General features: G+C 35.0%; 1 protein-coding gene across 50 annotated transcripts in view; it reads left to right on the top strand.

The window, feature by feature from the left end:
* ARB2A (ARB2 cotranscriptional regulator A) overlaps positions 1-22,870 on the top strand; it is a 480,313-nt gene that overhangs the window by 18,723 nt on the left and 438,720 nt on the right. For 20 of the 50 annotated variants that reach the window (XM_073993882.1, XM_073993869.1, XM_065545838.2 and 17 more), the window contains exon 2: positions 14,959-15,082. The exons of 14 other annotated variants lie outside the window; for them this stretch is intronic. Coding sequence is in view for 23 of the 36 variants with exons in the window: in XM_065545838.2 (XP_065401910.1) it covers positions 14,977-15,082 (106 nt within the window). In the remaining 13 variants the exon portion in view is untranslated. Of the gene's footprint in view, positions 1-8,444; positions 8,580-14,958; positions 15,083-17,513; positions 17,538-18,618; positions 18,688-22,870 lie in introns of those variants that run through there. 16 more of the 50 variants (XM_073993870.1, XM_073993875.1, XM_005557374.5 and 13 more) reach the window with 5 other exon arrangements.

The raw sequence follows: 22,870 nt of genomic DNA, 5'->3' as shown, positions 1-22,870 counted from the left end.
AGGGTATTGAAATAACAGGAGAGGACGTCAAATTGTATCTGTTTGCAGATGACATGATTATATATTTAGAAAACCCCGTCGTCTCACCCCAAAATCTCCTTAAGCTGATAAGCAACTTCAGCAAAGTCTCAGGATACAAAATCAATGTGCAGAAATCACAAGCATTCCTATACACCAATAATAGACTAACAGAGAGCCAAATCATAGTGAACTGTCATTCACAATTGCTACAAAGGGAATAAAATACCTAGGAATTCAACTGACAAGGGATGTGAAGGACCTCTTCAAGGAGAACTACAAACCACTGCTCAAGGAAATAAGAGAGGACACAAACAAATTGAAAAACATTCCATGCTCATGGACAGGAAGAATCAATATATCAATATTGATTCATTTTTAAAAATTCATATTTTTGAGATTGGGTTCCTTATTCAATTAAATATCTAGTCATATGAATCTACTAGAAAAGCATCTGTGCTCCTCTAATATATTTATTCCAGAGTTTTTCTTTATGTTTTAGTTCTTGCTTTTTCTTCTAGGTTGCTCTTATTCAGAACTGACTGAAAGTTTTGTTGGTTCATTGATTAAATCATAGTAGGATTCTTGAGTTTAAGAAGTCAGCTCCAAAATAATGATTGTGTAAATAGTCATTTTGAAAGGGAAAGAATGGATTTTGCTATGTTTGGAATTATTTCAGAACTTTCCAGAAGCCTGGCATCTATTGTATAGTGTATAACCACTATTACAATAGAAACCAGAATTGTGAAAGAGCTCACTCCTATTCCCTTTCGGTTCTGTGATTTTGTGTTTGGAATCTTCATTTAAACTTGCTTTATTATAATATGTTTGTATACTTACTTATCTGCAAAAGGTAAGCGCTGGAGGCTTACAGCTTACTCTGGGATCCCTCGGGGGTGTGTGTGTGTGTGTGTGTGTGTGTGTGTGTGTGTGTAAATGGTTTTAAACCAATAATTATTAAAATATATGAGTATTTTTAGTAAAAACAAAACCCGTTAACCACATTGAGAGCAATGACACAGGTTTTTAAAAAGGTGTCCTAATTTATCGTTAGCCAGATTTCAGGTATTTATTTAAAGACAAAATAGTACCTGAGGTCTTCTAGCAAACTGAGTGGATGGTATTTCAAAGGAACAAAAATATAGACATTTAAAGTTAAGCATAGGCCTTTAAATATATTCTTAGACTAAGCGATAGTGCTAGTTCTTTGTCAGTCCAGGCAGCTTTATAATTTTCTCACTGCTGATTTGTGTACCAATAAAGGACACTTGAAACAACATCTGTTTTTCAGTGAAAGGAAGTTTAACTCTCATGCAGAAAAAGCAGTATTTTCAGCATTTGTCACTTAAACAAATAGAAATGAGTTTAACAAAATGTTATGTTCAGACAAAGCACCAAATAAATGTTTTATGCTTGTTTTATTCTTATTCTAACATCCAGTCCTCCCTCCAGTGGCTGCTGTTACAGCATTTTCCTTTTTCACCTTATTTTGGAAAAACAAGGAAAATTATTATTTTTTTCTTGGAATTGAAGTCCATTTTTACATCATGTTGAAAGACTGAGAGATAACCGTCTGTGGGAAATATTCTTTTATAATTAAATGAACCCATCCTTTAGCAACCAAAGGGACAGATTATTTTGAATTGAGTTCTCAGCCTTCATTTTTCATTTGCAAGGTGCTTATAACTGCCCCTTAGCCCAGCATTTTTACAAATTTAATTTCTTAAACATATTCAAAGGCTGATTTTACTTATTATACTTACTAGTGGAAATATGCCAAAGAAAAATGCTTAAATGACACTTGACATTTTCAGAAGGGCTTAGTTGTATTGTATTTTATTTTACATTTTATGAGTTTTTTGAGACAGGGTCTTGCTCTGTTGCCCAGGCTGGAGCACAGTGGCATGATCATGGCTCAGTGTAATGTCAAACACCTGATATCTGCTGCCTCAGCCTCCCAAGTAGTTGGGACTACAAGCACATGCCAATGCATCTGCCTAATTTTTAAATTTGTTGTAGATATACTGTCTTGCTATGTTGCCAGGGCTGGTCTTGAACTCTTGGCCTCAAGCAATCCTCCCGCCTTGGCCTCCCAAAGTGCTGGGGTTATAGGTGTGAGCCACTGTGCCTGGCCCAGTAGTTGCATTTTAAAATATTATAAGATATAGGACATTATTATTTTTTAAGTCAAGTTTTAAACAATATTTATAGTTTGTCTTTTGTAGTAGCTGATGTAAAAGTTTCTGAGGTAATAAATTTTCACTCAAAATACTAGTTCCATTTCAGAACAGGTAAGGAATCAATTGGGTTTTAGTAACAATATGTTATTGATATATAGCTGCTCTGAGGTTTACCCAATACCTGTTTATCCTTTTTTAAAAAAATAACTGCTTCTATCAGTTTTACTCATCAGCAGAACCTCCAACTTTCTCACTAAATAGATGGAGTGGGACTGTCAGCATTATCCCTAAGAAAAATGCCCCAAAGAACAAATTATAAAAGGCAATGCCACTGAAATTGTGTATGATCATGAGTCACTTAATGTTGGGAATATTTTCTGAGAAATGTGTTGTTAGGTGATTTCATAGTTGTGCGAACAGAATAGAGTGTACTTACACACGTGTAGATGTTATAGTCTAATACATACCTGGGCTACATATGGTATATATTGCCCCGAGGCTCCAAACCTATATGACATGTTACTGTGCTGAATACCATAGGCAATGGTAACACAATGGAATTTATTTAAACATATATAAACATAGAAAAGGTACAGTGAAAATATATTATGAAATATTTTTTTAAAAGGAACGCATTTATAGACCAGTTACCATGAATGGAGCTTGCAGGCCTGGAAGTTGCTTTGAGTGAGTGAGTGAGTGAGTGAGTGGTGAGTGAATGTGAAGGGCTAGGACATTACTTTATACTACTGTAGACTTTGTAAACACTGTACACTTAGGCTACATGAAATACATGCAACTAGTTTTATTCAATAATAAACTAGCTTACTGTAACTTTTTTACTTTATAAATTTTAAAACTAAAAAAAAATTTTTTTTTTTTTTTAAAGAGACAGGATTTTATTCTGCTGCCCATTTGGAGTGCAGTGGATGATCATAGCTCACTGCAGATTCAAACTCTTGAGATCAAGCCATCCTCCTGCCTTAGCCTCCCGAGTAGGTGGAATTACAAAGTGCGTCACCACGCCACATCAACTTTTTGACGTTTTGTAATAATACTTAGCTTAAAACACATATTGTTCAGCTGTACAAAAGTATTTTCTTTCTTTATATCCTTATTCTATAAACTTTTTTCTATTTTCAAAGTTTATTTTTAAAATATTTTTGCCAAAATGAAGATACAAACGTACATGTTAGCCCAGGCCTACCCAGGGTCAGGATCATCAGTAACACTGTCTTCCACCTCTACGTCTTGTCCCGCTGGAAGATCTTCAGGCCAGCAACACATATGGAGCTGCTATTTCCTATGATAACAATGCCTTCTTCTGGACTACCTCGTGAAGGACCTGCCTGAGGCTGTTTTACAGTTAACTTTTTTATTTTTTAAATAAGTCCAAGTAGTACACTTTACATAAAAAGTATTGTGTAGTAAAAACATAGTCACCAGAAGGGGTCAGTGGCTCACTCCTGTAATCCCTAATCCCAGCACTTTGGGAGGCTGAGACTTGTGAATCACCTGAGGTCAAGAGTTCGAGACCAGCCTGGCCACCATGGTGAAACCCCATCTCTACTAAAAATACAAAAATTAGCCAGGCGTGGTGGTGGGCGCCTGTAGTCCCAGCTACTCAGGTGTCTGAGGCAGGAGAATCGTTTGAATCCAGGAGGCGGAGGTTGCAGTGAGCCAAGATCGTGCCATTGCACTCCAGCCTGGGCATCAGGAGCAAAACTCCATGTCAGAAAAACAAAAACAAAACACAGTCACCTAGTCGTTTATTATCTTTATCAAGTATCTATGTACTATACATATTTGTATATGCTAAACTTCGTCATGACTGGCAGTGCAGTACGTTTGTTTACACCAGCATCACCACAAACACATGAGTAATATGTTGTATCATGATGTTATGCGAGCTGTGATGTTACTAGGTGGTAGGAATTTTTCAGCTTCATTATAATCCTGTGGGACAACTGTCTTAGTATGCATTCTGTCATTAACCAAAATGTTGTTATGTGTTGTGTGACTGTATTTTTTGTTAATATTTTTGTCACTTATTTAAAGAATATATTGTTGATAAAAAAGATTGTGTACAACCAAGGTTATTGTTGGTTATATGTATGTGATATACTGATATAAAAGTGGCCTCCATATCTGTAATGCTTATGCAAGTTATAGAGTATAATATAATTAGCACCTGTAAATTTACCACCAAATCCAAGACTCAAAACACTATCAATAACTTGCATTGACTTATGTACTTCTTCCCATCTCATGCCCTCTGTTCTTTCCCAGTGGTAATAGCTATTGAATTTTGCATTTATTTTTTCTCTTGATTTTTCTTATGGTTTTATCACAATATGTGATACTAATAATTTGTTTTAGTTTAGCTCAATATAAATGATATTGTTCTGTATGTAATGTTCTAAGATTTGGTTTCCTCACTAGTATTTTTGGAAAATTCATCTATGTTTTTGAATGTAGTTGTGCTTCATTTTTCTACTGTGTAATACTTATCTTTGCCCTGTTAATGTACAACAGTATATTTGCTCTCCTATAATTGGAGAACAGTTTTTTTCCGTTTATTGTAGCCAAATTACAAGATGGTCTCCAGTGATCCTTGCTTCTTGATATTCATGCCTCTGTATAAACTTCTCTCACATTGAGTAGGGCCTTCTTCTGCCAGTGGGGTGTCAAGGAAATGATGGTGAGACTTCTTCAGCTTTTCCGGATCTATCTTTCTTGAGAAAGCCCCCAAACATGGGCTTCTGTACAGATCTGTTTGAGTATGGGAGGTCTGTAACAACAGTCAGTATCAATCATTTATCTATGTGAGTGAGCCATCTTGAAAGTGAATCCTCTGTCCCCAGTCAAACCTTCAGATGATTGCAGAACTTGCCAATATCTTGATTGCAATCTCATGAACTTGATTGAGAACTTCCCAGCTGAGCTGCTCCCAAATTTCTGATCTACAGAAACTGGGATTTTACAAATATTTATTGTTGTTTTGTGACACTGTGTTTTGAGGTAATTTGTTATGTAGTTCCAGATAATGAATAAATTGACCGTTTTGATGATGGAAACATTTTGTGAACATTTTTATGTCTGCCCCCTGATGTACATGTATAAGACCAGGTAGTGAACCAAGGTGTGAGATTGCTGGATTGAAGATTATGATAATATTTAACTTGGATATCCCATGCTAGTTTTTTCAAGAGTAGTTTAATTTATCTTTTGACCAGAAACGTGAATAAGAATCTGTATTATTCTGCATTCTTTTTAACTTTTGGTATTGTCAGACTTATAAATTTTTTCTAATGAGTGTAAATATTTCATTGCGGTTGTTTTCTTTGCCCAAACATCAAAGTAGTAGTCTACTGTATTTTTCCCTAAGAGGTTTAAAGTTTGCGTTTCACATTTATACCCTTAAACCATTTGAAATTAATCATGTATAGAGTGAGAGAGGTGTCCAATTTCTTTCTTTTTCTTTTTCTTTTCATAACTGTGCAGTTAACCAGTTTTTCCAATTGTTAAAAACGTCCCTGTTTTCCCTGGTGATATGATTGTGTCATATGGATCTGTTATGTGGCTGTTTTGGAGTTCCATCTTGTTCTATTTGTCAATTTGTTTATGCTAGTATTAATGGCATGCTTTCTTAATTACTGTGAAACCTGGCAAGGCAATTCTTCCTATCATATGCTTTAGGAGTGTCTTATTAGTTCTTGACGATTCTCTTTCCATATGACTTTGAATTAGTTTTTCAAGTTCTATGAAAAACATTTTGGGGTTTGAGTAGAATTGCCTTGAATCTACATATAAAGTAGAGGAAAATTGATATTGTTACACTAGTGAGTCTTTCTATTCATAGATACAATATATTTTTTATATTTCAGTCATCTTTAATGTATTTCAGTAGCATTTTATCATTTTCTTAATATAGGTATAACATCTTTTGTTAGATTTATTTTAATCATGTAAGTTTTTAATTTCTACTATTTTCTTTTTTTTTTGAGATGAAGTTTTGCTCCTGTTGCCCAGGTTGGAGCACAGTGGTGTGATCTTGGCTCACTGCAACCTCTGCCTCCTGGGTTTAAGTGAGTCTCCTGCATCAGCTTCCCAAGTATCTGGGATCACAGGTGCCTGCCACCATGCCTGGCTAATTTTTGTATACTTAGTAGAGATGGGATTTCACCATATTGACCGGACCTGTCTTGAACTCTTGACCTTAGGTGGAGCCACCTGTCTTGGCTTCCCAAAGTGCTGGGATTACAGGCATGAGCCACCGCGCCTGGCTAGTTTTTGCTATTATTAATGATGTATTAAAAAACTGTGCTTTATAACTGATTATTGCTAGTATTTGTAAATATACTTGTTTTTTTAATATAAATCTTAGAGCAAACCATCTTGTTGAATTCTCTTTTTATGCCTAATGATACAGAGATTCGTGTTTTTTTTTTTAATTTTAGAGGACGTTGTTTCTTGATTCTTTTTGTTTTTTTTTTTTTGTTGTTGTTGTTGTTTTAGATAGTTATGTCATTTGAAAATAATGATAACTTTGATTTCCTTTTTAAAATTGTTACTATGTTTTTATTTATTTTCGATGTCCTACTGCATTGGATAGAATGTCAAACAAACTTTGACTAGAAGTGGTAATAGTAAAGTGATAACGATGAGCATTCTTTTGTGATTCTTGATTTTGAAGAGACTTTTATAAATATTTTATCATTAAGAGTAATTTTGTTGTAAGTGGTTATTTTTGTTTTTTTAACATTTTTGTCAGCTTACAGACGTTTCCTTTGATTCCTAGTTTTCTATGACTTTTTTTCCAAATACAGATTTTGAATTTTATCAAATGCTTTTTCTGCAGATGTTGAAGTTATTATGGCTTTCTTTCTTTATATTCATGAGTGGAATTTATAGATATTCTAATGTTTTGTATTGTGCTTCCTAGGTTTTACTACACAGGAAGATTCCTTGGGGGACTTGGCTGTAATATTGGAAGGAGAAGTCTACTTGTAAAATTCTTGACTCTTATGATCATAGGAAGGGACTTTATCATTTTGTGCTTATGTAGAAAATAGTAATGAGAGCCATTTGGCATACTGTGTTTAAGCATAGGTCTCATAACATAAATGGCTAACATTCAGCAAAGTGTCCTTGTGTTGGCAACTTCAGTGTCACAGAGTTTATTTCCTGTAACTAACAGTATGGCTAAGCAATGGTTGTCTTTTGTGGGGAAAAAATATTTTGTAGAAAAAAGGAGGATTTGGAGCTCTTTGATTGGTTTTGGAACAGGAGAATTTTCCTGCTTCAAGTCCTTTGTTAATAAAGTAAATAACCACTGTAACTTATATGGTAGTTTAAAAATGTGACTTGAAGTTTCAGATTTCTAATTCTCTTTTTTTAAGATCAGATATTTGTAGTATCACAGCAATATGGAGCCTCAAGAGTTCTCTGAGTTTATACCCCTGTTGGTGTCAGCATGTGAGGATTATTTAAATACACAAACATGAAATGCTATAAAGTATTATCACTCCATAAAGAATTGGGAAATTCTAGAAGCAAAAAAAAAAAAAAAAAAAAAAAAATCTATTCTGAAGGCACGTAAATTACATTCCCACTTGTTAACACATTTAGGTAAAATGAGACTTCACTGAAATTTTCCCCTTGAATAAATAGTAAGGAGTGCACTGTCAGTAGATACTGGATTTGAGTGGTACTTAAATGCCTTGTTTGCAGTACAATTATGATCTGCACAAAACTTAAATGTGCCATTAAACTTTATTGTTGGTGTCATTCATATGGCTTACTAGGCTTAATCAACTGCTTGATTATATGCTCAAGTTTCTCTTCATTTTTCTTTTCTGTAGCAAGTGGTACATTTCTAACTTTGAAGTAATTTGGTACAGTGTCTGGGATCAGTTATGATAATGATCAAAATAATAACAATAAAGTTATTACCAAATTTCAATCCTTGTTAGAAATTGGGTGGGATTGAGGTGCTTTTAGGTGGTATGTGCTTAGGGTATTAACTGAATCATGACCAAAGTGAATTAGTGCTTCTGACCAGGTTTTCATTGGAATTTGTATGCCAGGGATACTGATGGGCAAGGGAGGCAAATTACCATTGACAGAGAACTGCCAATGCAGAGAACTAGAACAAGCTAGACCACAGCACTGTGATTTTCAAAAACTTTATATAATGCTCTTCTTTTATACCTAGAAAATAATATGTTTGTTCTTAATATCTAGCTAGAGTACGCCTAGACAATTGCTAGCCTGGCTCTGGAGAGAGGGATGATTGGGACATTGCAAGAGAGAAGTTCGTTAAACGAGTCTGCCTGAAGTCTACTTCTTGCTTCTGTTTTATAGAAGGTAAAGGGAAAGGTGAGTGGTTAGTGAGACAGTCAAGATTTTTTTTTTCTTTTTTTTTTTGAGACTGCCTTGACCTTTGGCATTAGAGCTGTAGAAAAGAGATGGAGAGAGAACCATTTAATACACAGAAACACTACCCCAATGCAAGTGTATGTCTTGAACCATTGGAATCATCACCTCAAAAAGAAACCATATATCTTTTTAACAGTCACACCCCATTTTTCTCTTCCCCCAACTCCTGAAAACTATTAATCTACTTTCTGTTTCTATGGATTTACCTGTTCTGGACATTTCATGTAAATGGAATCATACAATATGTGTTTTTTTTTTTAATTGGCTTCATTTTGTAATTGGCTTCATGTAATTGGCCTCATTTTGTAATTGTAATTAGCACATAGTATTTTCCTTTATGTCATAGCATGTATCAGTACTTCATTCCTTTCTATTAAAGAATAATATCCTGTTGTATGGATATACCATATTTTATTTATCCATTCATCAGTTGACAGGTTGTTTCAACTTGTTGGCAATTATGGATAATGCTTCTGTGAACATTTGTGCATAAGTTTTGGTGGGGACCTGTATTTTCATTTCTCTTGGGTGTATACCCAGAAGTAGAATTGCTGGGTCATATGGTAACTCTGTGTGTGATATTTTGAGGAACTGCTCAACTGTTTTCTAAAGTAGCTGCGTTGCACAGCAATTGTTGTCACACTAGCAATATATCAGGTATTCAGTTTCTTCTCATTGTCACAAATCTTGATTTATATTCGTTTTTGGTTATAGCCATGCTAGTTATTGTGAATTAGGTATCTCGTGGTTTTGATTTGCATTTTTAAAATGACTAATGATATTGAGCATCTTTTTATGTGCTTTTTGGCCATTTGTATATGTGTACTTATATAATTTTCCCACTTAAAATTTTTTTTTTTTATTATTGAGTTGCAAGAGCGCTTTATATATTCTGGATACATCTGATCTCTTAACATCACAATTTTTTTTGCTTAGTATTCAGAAAACCATTAGAAAAGGGCATTGTTACAGCTTAGGTTTTTTGGGAGCAGATGCTGAGACAGAATTTGGGGTATAAAGTATTTTTAGACATCACAGCACTTGTGAAAGGAAGGAGGAGAGCAGGATTGGTCAGAGGGAAAAGTTGAATTTACATGGAGGTCTGGCAAAACCTCAACCAACCTGGCAGCAAGCTCTGAAGCAAATATTGCCTATCAGGGTTGTCCTGCATTAGGCTGAGATGGCTGGGCCTTCATGTTACCACTTGACTTAGTCACTGAATGAGGGTCAGCGGTGGAAAGTTATGACCTAGGATGGAGCAGCACTTTGCCCCTGAGGCCAGCTCTGAAGTGATAAACAGATGGAGTCTGTTTGCTAACTGCACTCTCTAGCTGAGCAGCATATTCCCCTTGAAGGGGCATCTGGATGGTTCACATGCGTATTATATTTTAAAATCTTAGTGAACCTCGAGTTCACTAAGTTTAACAGAGATTCTAGGAGCATGTTTATGGCATGAGAAAATTGAAAATTTGATTCTGATTTTACAAATATGTTATGACTGCTATTTCATGGTATAGGCTGTTTTGAAATCTTCTGAAGATAATTTGGCCTGGAGTTATGTACATTTATAATATTGTTTATGTTTTATTATTTATGTTTACTACAGACTTAGAGTTTCTTAAGTAGTTTATATGATGCTCATAATTGCCTCATATAAAAGCAATTTTTTATGTTTGTTTGTTTGACATACTCTGTTTTTCTAAAATTTTGAGTGTGGTATATTCATTTTGAGAATTATTTTGTCCTTGGCCGTTGTTCTCCCATATCTGCTACATATTATGAAAACTTCATAAAAGACTAATTCTTTTCTTTTGAAATTTGATTCAGAATTGAGAATCATCTTAGTCTTTGTTTAATTTCTTAAGTTTTAACATTGTCACAGATATTCTAAGATTTTATATTCCCGCCTTGTTGAGTTTCTGCCTTTTTGCTAGCCAGAAAACAATGCAATACCTAAAACAGATGATTACCAATTTGGGTACCTATTAAAAAGACATAGTAGTGCAATACTAATTCTTTTAAAACACTTTTATTTGATATCTCTTAACTTTTGGCCCTTTTTACAGTTGCTTGTTTTACCGAAGTATTGGGAGAGATGATGATAAGTAATTTGTATCAGTCTTAATTCTGAATAGCAAACCAAATATACCAAGACAGTTTTGGTTGACAAGTTTAGTCTGTAGATACCTGTGTCCAATTTGCCCAAACTCCAAATTGTAATACTTCCTAATAACAGAAATTAGTACATAAGAGTAGGTATGAATCTTTTGCAGAATGAAGAAACTGGAATTATTTTTCTAGTGAAGTTGTTTTGTTTGACTGTGTCAATGTGCTAGAATAGAAGAAACTCATTCATAATTAGGAGTCAGAAGACCTGAGTTAGAATCTCAGCCATCCCTTCACATCTGAGATGCCTGAACGAGGCACACTTAGCTTTTCAAAGCCCAGAAATGCAGGTGTGTTAATTCTGCCTACCCCTGCCAGTTGTGGCAATGACCTAATAAGATAATGAATAAGAATAGAACTGGTCATCTTGTGACCAGTGTATACATTTATGAGATAGTTGGAAGAGTGTTTTTCCTTGGGCAAAGAAGGTGGAACCCACATATGTGATCTTTGTTCAAGCATGCATTTCAATAAGACTTGAAAGGAATGTAAAGGAATGTAAATATAATGAAATGAATGTAAATATAATTTATTTATGTCAAAAAATTAAGTTCTATTGTAATTATTTTCAATATAGTCGTGGAAACCCAAGTTAACTCAACAGATATTTATTGTGAGACTTTATAATTTGTGTATAGAGTGCATCCAAGTGATGCATATTAAAAGGTTTTCATTTCTGTGAATTGATTGATTTTGTTATTCTGTGGGTTTGAGCACAAATTAATTGGAATCTAGTTATTTCAGATTTTATGTGGATTACTAATATTTTTAAAGGGATTTATAGTTTATAAAATGCTTCATATACATTTTTTCATGTAATCTTCATAATAGTCCTGCAAAGGTAACTGCTCTTATTTTCATGATTCTTCCCATTACTTAGGTTAGAGAAGTTGTAATATCCTCAAGGTCACTTATCTACTAGGTGGTGGAACTGAAATTAAAACCTAGATTTCTCATTCCAAATCTATGTCATGTTGCTTGTAAAACTAAGGATTTATTTTAGATATACTTGGATTGGAACCGGGTATTCTTAGTCTCAGGAACAAAGAGGTTTGGCTCTGAAACTTTGATCCAAACACAATTTTGCATTTGTTATAAAAGCTACCATTTTCTACACACCAGGGGCCCATGTTACCCTGGGCTTTGTCTTGTGTCTGCTCAACCTGATGTCTTCATTCTTCAGCTTCTTTCCCAGTACCCACACAACAATGTTTTTCTCATTGTAGCCTCAGAATAATGCTGTCCAGCATTATTATGAACTAATCTTTGCTGATGAGCAACTGGTGAATATTTTAACTGTAATTTGGGTGGGTCTTTTGGTTCCTTATAAATCCCTTGTACCAATTCTATTTACTATAATTTCAGTTGCATAGGCTATTTTCAACTTGATTTAAAGAGTCTCACTTAGTGAGCATAGAATCTTTAGGGCCAGACTGGAACCAAACCAGTCCTGGGAACCTTAGAAAATTAATCCAGTTTTATGTGTTCTGTGATATATTTTGTACTTTCATCAATGCATTCAGAATATGAGGTGAAAAGGGCTTCTGTTGCAAAATCACCTATATCTAGTTTGTATTTAATACCTGACTAAAAATAAACAAATGTAGAAAAATAAGGCTTCTGTGTATCTTTCTGTACATTTTATAAGTGCATATGCCGCATTTTGAGCCAACAGGGCAAATAAGAAATATTGTACTGTTTCATATTTTCAAATGCTGACTAGATAAAGATTACACATGACAAGTTATTTATAGCTTTATACATAGTAGATTCTCTGTTGGAATCATAGAAAGGAAAAATGATAATAGCTTTGTGTGGTTCACAGAATAGAATGGCAAACTGAGATGTTTTGAATCTAGTTTGTACTGTAACCATTTCTAGGAAACCATATTTAAACAGCAGTGGTTATCACGAAGTGTACAACATGTCAACTGTGTCCCAATTCACATCAGTAAAAACCTTCCACCACTTTATTCTCTATAACCCAACCTCCATCAGATAATGCCAAATAAACTATGTCGAGTGCACATATTAATATCTATCAAATGTGCCAAACAGCTTGCTGGCTGCAGTTTCAGTAGTGTTTATCTGTGGTCATGCAGGTTATAACTCTGAATTTTTATTAGGAAACACTAAATTGAGAATTTATAATGTTCTTGATTTAGCTTCACCAGCTGTGCCACAGCCAGGAAAAATAACTCAGGGGGGTAAAAATCTAACACTGTGTTAAGAGAGCAACAGACAAATCGCTTTTGCTTCATGCTTACCTGCTTTGCATCTGCTACTGTAAAGTTTAGGGTCACATGTAATTAGTCGTTTGTTTTTTTTTTTTTTTGAGACAGAGTCTCGCTTTGTCAACCAGACCAGAGTACAGTGGTGCGATCTCGACTCACTGCAACCTCTGCCTCCCTGGTTCAAGCGATTCTCCTGCCTCAGCCTCCTGAGTAGGTGGGACTACAGGTGTGTGCCACCACACCTGGCTACTTTTTATATTTTTAGTAGAGACGGGGTTTCACCATGTTAGCCAGTTTGGTCTCCATCTCCTGACCTCATGATCTGCCCTCCTCGGCCTCCCAAAGTGCTGGGATTATAGGCGTGAGCCACTGCGCCCAGCCAATAGTCTTTTAACTTATATGTTATTACTCCAGTAAATTGCTTTGTGAGTTTTTAGGTTGTCTCATAAAATAATGATTATTAATTTTTATTTAATCTTTGGAATCTTGAAAGTGATTCATTGAAATAGGAATTTTGATAATAACCCTAGCACTGAAGACATTATTTATAATTTTATCTTTGTTAAACCAATCACGATGACATACTTATATATATTGTTCTGTTCAGGAATCAGACAATTTGGGGCCAATGAAAAATAATCTAATAGTTTATATTTGGAAGAAATACTGAGTTAGTGAAGGGAATCTCCTGTAGGTAGTTAACTTAGTTGTGGAATATTTAGCAAAGGGTGCTGTGTGGAATTCCTCATTAAGAACATTTCTCTTTAATTTCTGCTACAAGATGATGTGTAATGAAAAGTTGTTGGTGAAATTTGTGCATCATCATGTAGGACTTGGCTAATTCCTGAATGGAAATATACAGCCCTTGCAAATATTTATTTGTTTTAACATTATTGTGATTATCAGTCTAGGTCTGATGTATTTTCTTTGTGGCTGCTTGGCAGTTTGGTTCGTCAGCTACAAAGTAAGCCATAGGAAGGCAGTGACAATATTTGTTTTACTCACCGTAGTACCCCCAGAGTCTTGTCCATTGCCTACCTTATATACTAGGATATATTTCTTGAAGGGATATAGACACATTTTATTCATGTAGAATTTATAGAGTTTTGAGTTACCTATACACAGAAGAAAAATAATAGATACTTATGCTAAGTATTGTAGGAGATATACTTTTTTTCCTTTTAAACTTTACAGCTAATTAGCTTTCCTGTTCATGGGGACTCTGGAAAAAGCCATCTATTTTCAGTCGTAATGCTTTCCCTTTGGCCAAAGTAGAGCAGAATTAGATTTTAATAAATCATAATTTTATAGTATGGTTGTTTACTGGAGTACCATTTATAGAGTATGGCTTCCAGACAATGATGACATCGTTTCATTTAAAAAGGGCTAGTTTTTCCCTGAAAGTTGTATTTTTAATTACACTATAGGAAATTTGCAGATACTTTATATATTTATGTATTTGCCTCTTCCTATCTGCTTGTTCCAAAAGGAAGACATTCTACCTTGTAAATGGCCTATGCTTACAATTTATTTTAAAAGAAATTTTAAGTTTTTGGAACTACCCAAAGATATTTTTTAAAAACATTAGGTGATAGGTAACTAAAACTAAATGGTAAGTTTAGCTAAATTCAGCAAACATTAGGTAACTGTAATGTATAAAGTATTGTGTTTGGTGGACATGAGAGAAAGATGACAAAAACTTTATTTCTATTCCTGGGGCTTGTATACCATTAGCTGACTCAGATAAATTCATAAATAAGTATAACGCAAAGCAGACAATAAAAAGTACTATGGTATAGGCATCAACAAAGTGGGAAATTAGGATAGAGAGATTAATCCTGACTGGGAGGATCAAGGAAGTTCTCATGGAATAGATAGGTTTTGAGTAGAACTTAATTTATTGCTTTCATTCATTCTAGACTGTCTTCTGAAGATTGATGTCTATTTCCTTGAGCTCTTTAATTTTGTTGCCAATTTGGATAAACATGGCACAAATCCAGCAGGGAGGTCCAGATGAAAAAGAAAAGACTACCGCACTGAAAGGTACATACTTAATTTGCTTTTTCAGGAAATTTTCATTGTGCCTAATAAAGGTGTAGGAATATTTAGGTGACCTTCCATTCATTTGAAATCTAAAATAAGAATATAAGTACCAATTATTTATATCCCTCACAGCAACTGTTACTGCATCTGAGATGTATGTACTCAGTAAATAAATCACAGGATCATGTAATTTTGCATCTATAAGAATCTTAATGCTTTTCTTATTCAATGTTATACATTTAATAACAAAACTAATAAGTGTTTTGAATCAAGGCTGGTGCCTTTACCTTATGTTTTCTGCTTGGAATATCATACTGGATGAGGGTAATGATCCATCTGTTTCTGTATTCTGCCTTTATGGCATTGCATTACTGATATTTTATGAGAGGTTTATCCATATTAATGTTTTAGAAGGAATCTGCGTTAGACATTGTTAGGGAATTTTGAATCCTAGAATTAAAAAAATAAATCTGCTATCTAAATTAATTCGACTTCTAAAAGAAGTATCTGTTATTGAATTGTGAGATAGCTATGGGCACTGAGAACTTTAGGGTCAGGAAGCTGAGGAGAAAGTAGCAAATGAGGCTGAAAAGTAATTTTTAGTAAAATAGGTAAAGAATCAGGAACAAGAGAGAGCTCCTGAACAGCAAATGGAAAAATTAAATGGGAGTAATTAATTATAGTCATATCTGGTGATGGGTAAGATTAGATGAGAACTGAGAATTTACTTCTGCATTTGACGATGTGGTGATCATTGGTGACTTTCACAAAGAGCTGTTTCAATAACTAGAAATGAAAGCCTGGTTGGAGAACTTTCAGCAGAGAATGGAAAGAGAGGAATTGGAGACAGTTGTAAACAACCCTACAGAAGATTTTACTACATGCTTGTATGTTGTTGGGAAGGATCCAGAACACTCAGAATAATGGACAATTTAGGAATGAGGGCAAGGAATATATGTCACAGTTTCCATCTAAATAGACATGCTGGGTTTCAACCTAGACAGATTTTGTGCATGTTCAGCCTTAATGTGAAAATTTGATCTCCCAAGTTGTAGTTCTAATTTATATTCTTGCAAGCAGTATGTGAGTTCAGATTGATTTTCTGGATTTTAGAGGTCTTATAGTGATGTTAAAAGAGTAGATCGGTTCTAGAGATAGAACTATCTGGATTCAAATTCAAGGTTTTCCTTCTTACCATGGGCAAATTGCTTAACTTCTCTGAATCTCTTCATCTGTACTATGGGAATAATAATGCTGGGTACAGATAGGGGTGTAAGGGTTAATGGAGGAGTAAACTGGAAATATTAGAAAATAAAATGGCAAATGCATAGTATATTTCAGAACAACTTAGCAAACTGATTTGTTCTAAACTTTATCCCTTTAACAGGAAGACAGTTTTATTCTTGAGTTTATTCAAAACTGGGCTATGATATATAAAACAGTGAACTAATAATGATCACTCTGCTGTTCATTAGAGAATTTCAGGTTTACATGGCAAGATGCACTCTTGGAGGTGATTGAACTTTCTGCTAATTGAAAAGTGCTTCAGATAAGGCATAGATGGTGGAAAAATCTCATAAAATTATATTAGTGGTGAGAAAAATGTCAGGTAAAACTCAAGATGAGCAGAGTTAAAGCAGTGCATGCTGGAAGAAAGTAGTTTGAATTAGTTTGCTGTAATGTGATAATGAAGATGGTAAGGAAGATGGTGATGACTGTTATAATTAAAGGAAGGCATATTATGCACAAGAAAGTTATGTCATCTCTTTTGGAGATGGCAATGAAGATATGCTTGTAAAGAATTCTTGCATTTCTTAAAAATATTACTTTTTCCCTTTGCCAGTTTTACAGGGTTTTAGTTTATCTACTGCCTCTTATTGATTTGTTGACCCATTTTACCTGGATTTCTGAAAATATGTTCTGTATCTAGTTCTCTTAGTTCATATGTGTTAGTTTTTATTTACCACCACCCTCTAACCTCAGGCCCCTTCAAAAATGCCTACATTTTGCCATAGTGCCTTTATTAAAAATTATTCTGGACACTAATGTTGAGTTATTATGATCATTATTTGTGATAGCCTAATGGTAACATCTTATATGGCTAATAGTACATCAAAACCAAGACATTCTTATTGGTACAGTACTGGTAACTAAAACACGGTCATTATCCAATTTTCATTAGGTTTCACATGCAGTAATTTGTGTGTGTGTGTGTGTGTGTGTGTGTGTGTATGTGTGTGTTTGGAGTTCTGTGCAGTTTGATCCTCTGTATTGTCTTGTGCAACAATGACCACAAACAAAGATACAGAAGTGTTCTACCACTAGCAAGTCCGTTCTGCTACCCATTTGTAGGAATGTCCCCAACTGCCAGCTTCATCTCTGTCTCCTGGCAATCACTAATCTGTTCTCCATCCCTTTTGTCATTTTGTAGATGTTATAGAAATGGAATCATAAGGTATGTAACTTTTTGAGATTGGCTTTCTTCAATAAGCATAATGCCTTTGAGATCCATCCAAGTTTTTGTAAATATCAGTAGTTCATTCGTGTTTATTGCCGATGAGTAATATTCTGTTGTCTAGATATGCCATTTTGTTTAACCATGAACCCATTGTAGGGCATTTGGATTGATTCCAGTTTTTGATTATTAGAAATAAATTTACTGTGTATATTCATGTATAAGTTTTTATATGAATGTAAGTTTTCATATCTCTAGGTTAAATGCCCAAAAATGTGATTGCTGGGTCATATGGTAAATGCATTTCTAACTTTATAAGATAATACCAAACTATTTTCCAGAGTGGCTGTACCATTTTATATTCCCACCAGTCATGTATGAAAGACCCACTTTCTCTACATCCTCCTCAGCATTTGGTATTATTACTATGTTTTAGTTTTAGCCATTTTATTAGGTACATAGTGACATCTCACTAGTGATGTTGACCATACATCTTTTCATGTGCTTATTTGCCATCTGTACCTTGCTACCTGTTCATATTTTTTGTCCATTTTCTAAATGGATTTTTTAAAACTATTGAGCTTTGATCTTTATATTTTCTAGATACAAGTCTCTATTGAATATATTCTTTGTGAATATTTTCTCTCAGTCTGTAGCTTGTCTTTCACCCTCTTAACAGATCTTTCGTAGGGCAAACATTTTTAATTCTGATGAAGTCCTGTTCATAAATTTTTTTCTTTTATAAACTGTACATTTAGTGTCATGTCAAAGAACTCTTTCCCTAGCCAGCCGTAGTTTATGAAGATTTTCTCCTATGCATTCTTCTAAAAGTTTTGTTTTATATTTCACATTTAAATTAATGATCTATTTTCAGTTAATTTTTAAACATATGTTAGTAGGTTTCGTTTCATTGCTGAATTTTATTCTGTTGAATAAACTACGTTTTACTTATCCATTTGCCACATTTTAGATATTTGTGTTGTTTCCAGGGTTGGGTGATTATGAATACAGTCTTTGAAAACATTCATCAACAGGTTTTTATGTGGATATTTATTTTCATTTGTCCTGGGTTGATATCTAGGAGGAGGACTGCTGGGTAATATGGTTTGTCTACGGTAACTTCATAAGAACTAGAAAACCACTTTTCAAGGTAACTGTATTATTTTTCACTACCACCAATAATGTATGAGGGTTCTCTTAGTTTGTCATCTTTATCAGCAATTAATATTGACAGGTGTGTTGACTTTTCTTCTCATTGTCACAGATTTTTGTTTCTATGTGGTTTTAATTTGCATTTTCCTAATGGTGAATTATATACCATATATACATCTTTCTTGGTAAAGTCTAGAATTTTGCCCTTTTTTTTGTTTGTGTTCTTATTGTTAAGTTTTAAAAGTTGTTCGTATGTTCTGGATACAACTTCTTTTTAAGATATGTGATTAGTAAACATTACCAGTCTTTGGATTGTCTTTTCATTCTCTTTGTTTTATTGATATGTATTTGTACATACTTACGGGGTACATGTGATGTTTTGTTATATGCATAGAATGTGTAATGATCAAGTTAGGATATTTCTATTATCCATTTATGATTTCTATGTGTTTATGATTTCTATGTGTGGGGAACATTTTAAGTCCTCTCTTTTAGCTATCTCTTGAAATACATAATACTTTTGTTCATTTTAATCACCCTATATGCTATTGAACCTTAGAACTTATACCTTTTATCTAACTGTATGTTTCTACCCATTAAACAAACTCTCTTCATTGTTTCCTCCTGTGCACCATCACCCACATACTTCTCTGATAACTATCATTCTGCTTCCTACTTCCATGAGATCAACTTTTTTAGCTCTCACATATGAGTGAGAACATGCACTGTGTGTCTTTCTGTACCTGACTTATTTCACTTAACACAATAACTTCCAGTTCCATCTACCTTGCTGAATAAATGACATGAATAAAATGACATGATTTTATTCTTATGGATGTATAGTATTCCTTCCATTTTTTATGGTCAAATAGTATTCCATTGTGTATATTATATCACATTTTCTTTATCCATCCATCTATTGATGGACACTTAGGTTGATTCCATATCTTTGCTATTGTGAATAATGCTGCAATAAACATGCAATGCAATTATCCTTTAGATATTCTGATTCCTTTTCTGAATGCATACCCAGTAGTGCAAATGCTGGCTTGTATGGTAGTTCCATTTGTAGTATTTTGAGAAATGCCCAAACTGTTTTCCAAGGAGGTTGTACAAATTTACATTCTTAACAACAGTGTATAAGAATTCCCTTTTCTCGACAGCCTCATCAGTTTCTGTTATTTTTTATCTTTTTAGTAATAGGCATTCTAACTGGGGTGAGAGGATATCTAATTGTGGTTTTAATTTGCATTTCTCTGATGATTAGTGAAATTGAGCATTTTTTAACATACCAATTGACCATTTGTATGCCTTCTTTTTAGAAATGTTTATTTGTGTCCTTTGCCCACTTTTTAATGGGATTATTTTTTGTTTTTTATTGCCGAATTGTTTGATTTCCTTGTGTATTCTGGATTATTAATACTTTATTGGATGAATAGTTTGTAAATATTTTCTCCCATTCAGTAGTTTGTCTCTTCATTCTGTTAATTGTTTTCTTTGCAGTGCAGGAGCTGTTTAGTTTAACGTAGTCCCATTTGTCTGTTTTTTGTTTCTGTTTTCTCAAAAGGCTTTAGCCATAAAAATCTTTGCCTAGACCAGTGTGCTGAAGTGTTTCCCCTGTGTTTCTTTCTAGTAGCTTCGTAATTTCAGGTCTTACATTTTAAGTCTTTAATCCATCTTGAGTTGATTTTTATAGATGAGTGATGGGGCTCCAGTTTCATTCTTCTACGTATAGATATTTAGTTTTTCCAGAATCATTTACTGGAAGAGGCTGTTCTTTTCCCAATATATAGTCTTGGTGCCTTTGTTGAAAATCAGTTGACTGTAAATATATGGATTTATTTCTGGGTTCTCTATTCTGCTATTCTGTTCCATTAGTCTACATGTCTTCTTTCTCTCTCTCTCTCTCTCTCTCTCTCTCTCTCTCTCTCTATCCATCCATCTATCCATCCACCTATCTTCTTTCTTTCTATCTATCTATCTATCTATCTATCTATCTATCTATCTATCTATCTATCTTCCTTCCTTTTAAGAAGGAGTTTCACTACTGTTGCCCAGGCTAGAGTGCAATGGCACGATCTTGGCTCACTGCAACCTCTGCCTCCTGGGTTCAAGCAATTCTCTAGTCTCAGCCTCCTGAGTAGCTGGGATTACAGGTGCCCACCACCACACCTGGCTAATTTTATGCTTTTGTGCCTTTACGTGATGCTAGATATCTTCCCTTTGCATCCAGGTTTAAGATTCCCTTAAGCAGTTCTCTTAGATATGGTCTAGTGGTGATGAATTCTCTGTTTTTGCTTGTTTGGGAAAGACTTCATTTCTTCTTCACTTGTGAAGGAAAACTTTTCTGGACGTAGTGTCCTTGGCTGGTGGTTTTCTCTCTTTAGGCATTGAATATATTATCCCATTTTGTCTTGGCCTGTAAGGTTCTGTTGAGCAATGTGCTATTAGTCTGATAGAATTTCCCTTCTAAGTGACTAGCTATTGTCCTTGTGCTGTTTTTAGAATTCTTTCTTTGGCTTCTGACAGTTTGACTATAATATGTGATGGACAAGATCTTTTTACATTGTATTTGATTGGGGATTTATGTGCTTCTTGTATCTGGATGCCTAAATCTCTTTCTAGACGTTGAAAGTTTTTTAGCTATGTATTAAATAGGGTTTCTAATCCTTTTGTTTTCTCTTTGCCTTCTGGGACACCACAAATTCAAGTATTTTATAGCTTTATGGTATTCCATATGTCACATAACCCTTGCTCATTGTTTTTTCTTTATTTTTTGTCTGATTGAGCTATTTCAGAAGACCCGTCTTTGTGTTCTGAAATGCATTGTTCTGCTTGATCTGGCCTGTTATTGAAGCTTTTCGATATGTTTAGTCTTTCATTCAGTGAAATCTTTAGTTCCAGGATTTCTGGTTGGTTCTTTTTTTTATATCTGTCTATCTTTTTGGTAAATTTCTCATTCATATCCTGAGTTGTTTCTCTGATTTCTTTTTATTGCTTTTTTGTATTCCCTTGTATCTTACTGAGCATCTTTAAAATAAATATTTTAAATTCTTTTTCTGGGATTTCATAAATTTCTCTTGATTGGAATCTGTTGCCGGAGAGTTATTGTGCTCCTTTTGAAGCACAATATATTTACATTGATATCTTATATATTTACATTAATATCTGGGTATCTGGTGTGACAATCAGTTCTTCCAATTTTTTGAATTTGCTATCGTAATGGATTTTTTTTCTTAAAATGTATCTATGGTGTTGGTTGAGTAGGGTACTTTGACTTTGATTCTGTGTGTGTGCAATCATGTAATTTCTGTATGATTTCTTCAGCTGTAAACCACATTAGTGGTGTCAGTGGCTCAGAGTGCAGTTGTTAGCGGAGGCTGTGGTGAGGTTTGCTGGGGACAAGGATACCAGGTATGCTATTCCTTGGGCTCTAGTGTTGGCAGCGCAGCCACAGCCTGCCTGTCCTTGGGTTCCAGGGAGGCATGCGCTGGCACTGGTGTTGGATAGTCTATTGGGGTTGATTGTTGGATCTCTAGGTGGTTTATTTGTGTGCCTATAGTGGCACCAGTGGGTCAGGCCAGTGGATGGGTTCTTAGGTCTCTGAACAGTGGGTATGGTATGGGCTATGGTAGTAGCAGTGGTAGGGCTAACCTCTGAGTTCTGAGCAGTTCAGGATTTTATTGGTGGTAGCTACGACAGGCTAGGCAGAGCAGTGCCCAGGCCTGCAGGTGGCATGTGTGAGGTTTTTGACTGTGTTGGTAGCAGCAATTGGATGGACCCATTCTGAGGTCCCTAGGAGGAGTGCTTAGGTGACAGTGGTGGTGGACTGGTGCTTGGCAATCCCAGGCCCCTGGATGGCATGCTCAGGCTCTTGCTAGGGGGTGTGCCAAGCCAGGTGAACATGCCCTCTTCCACCCACCTGTGGTACGTGTAGACCTTGGCTCTGGTAGGCAGGGATGGGGTTACTTCTAGACCCCTCTGTGGAATGCTTAAGTAGGGGCGGCAGTGACTGCACCACCGCCCTATACTAGGGAGGGTGAAGTTGCTTTCAGTGGCTCTAGCCGTAGATATATGGTTGGGATTGCATGCTTCGCTTGTGCTTTGGCCCCAGTGGCAGCAGCCTGCTGTGGGTCCCATGGGTAGGGGAGTGTATCCTTAGGACATGTGAAAATGTGCCA

This window comes from Macaca fascicularis, chromosome 6 (assembly GCF_037993035.2).
Source record: "Macaca fascicularis isolate 582-1 chromosome 6, T2T-MFA8v1.1".
Classification (NCBI taxonomy): domain Eukaryota; kingdom Metazoa; phylum Chordata; class Mammalia; order Primates; family Cercopithecidae; genus Macaca; species Macaca fascicularis.
This window is presented reverse-complemented; position numbering and strand designations above follow the sequence as displayed.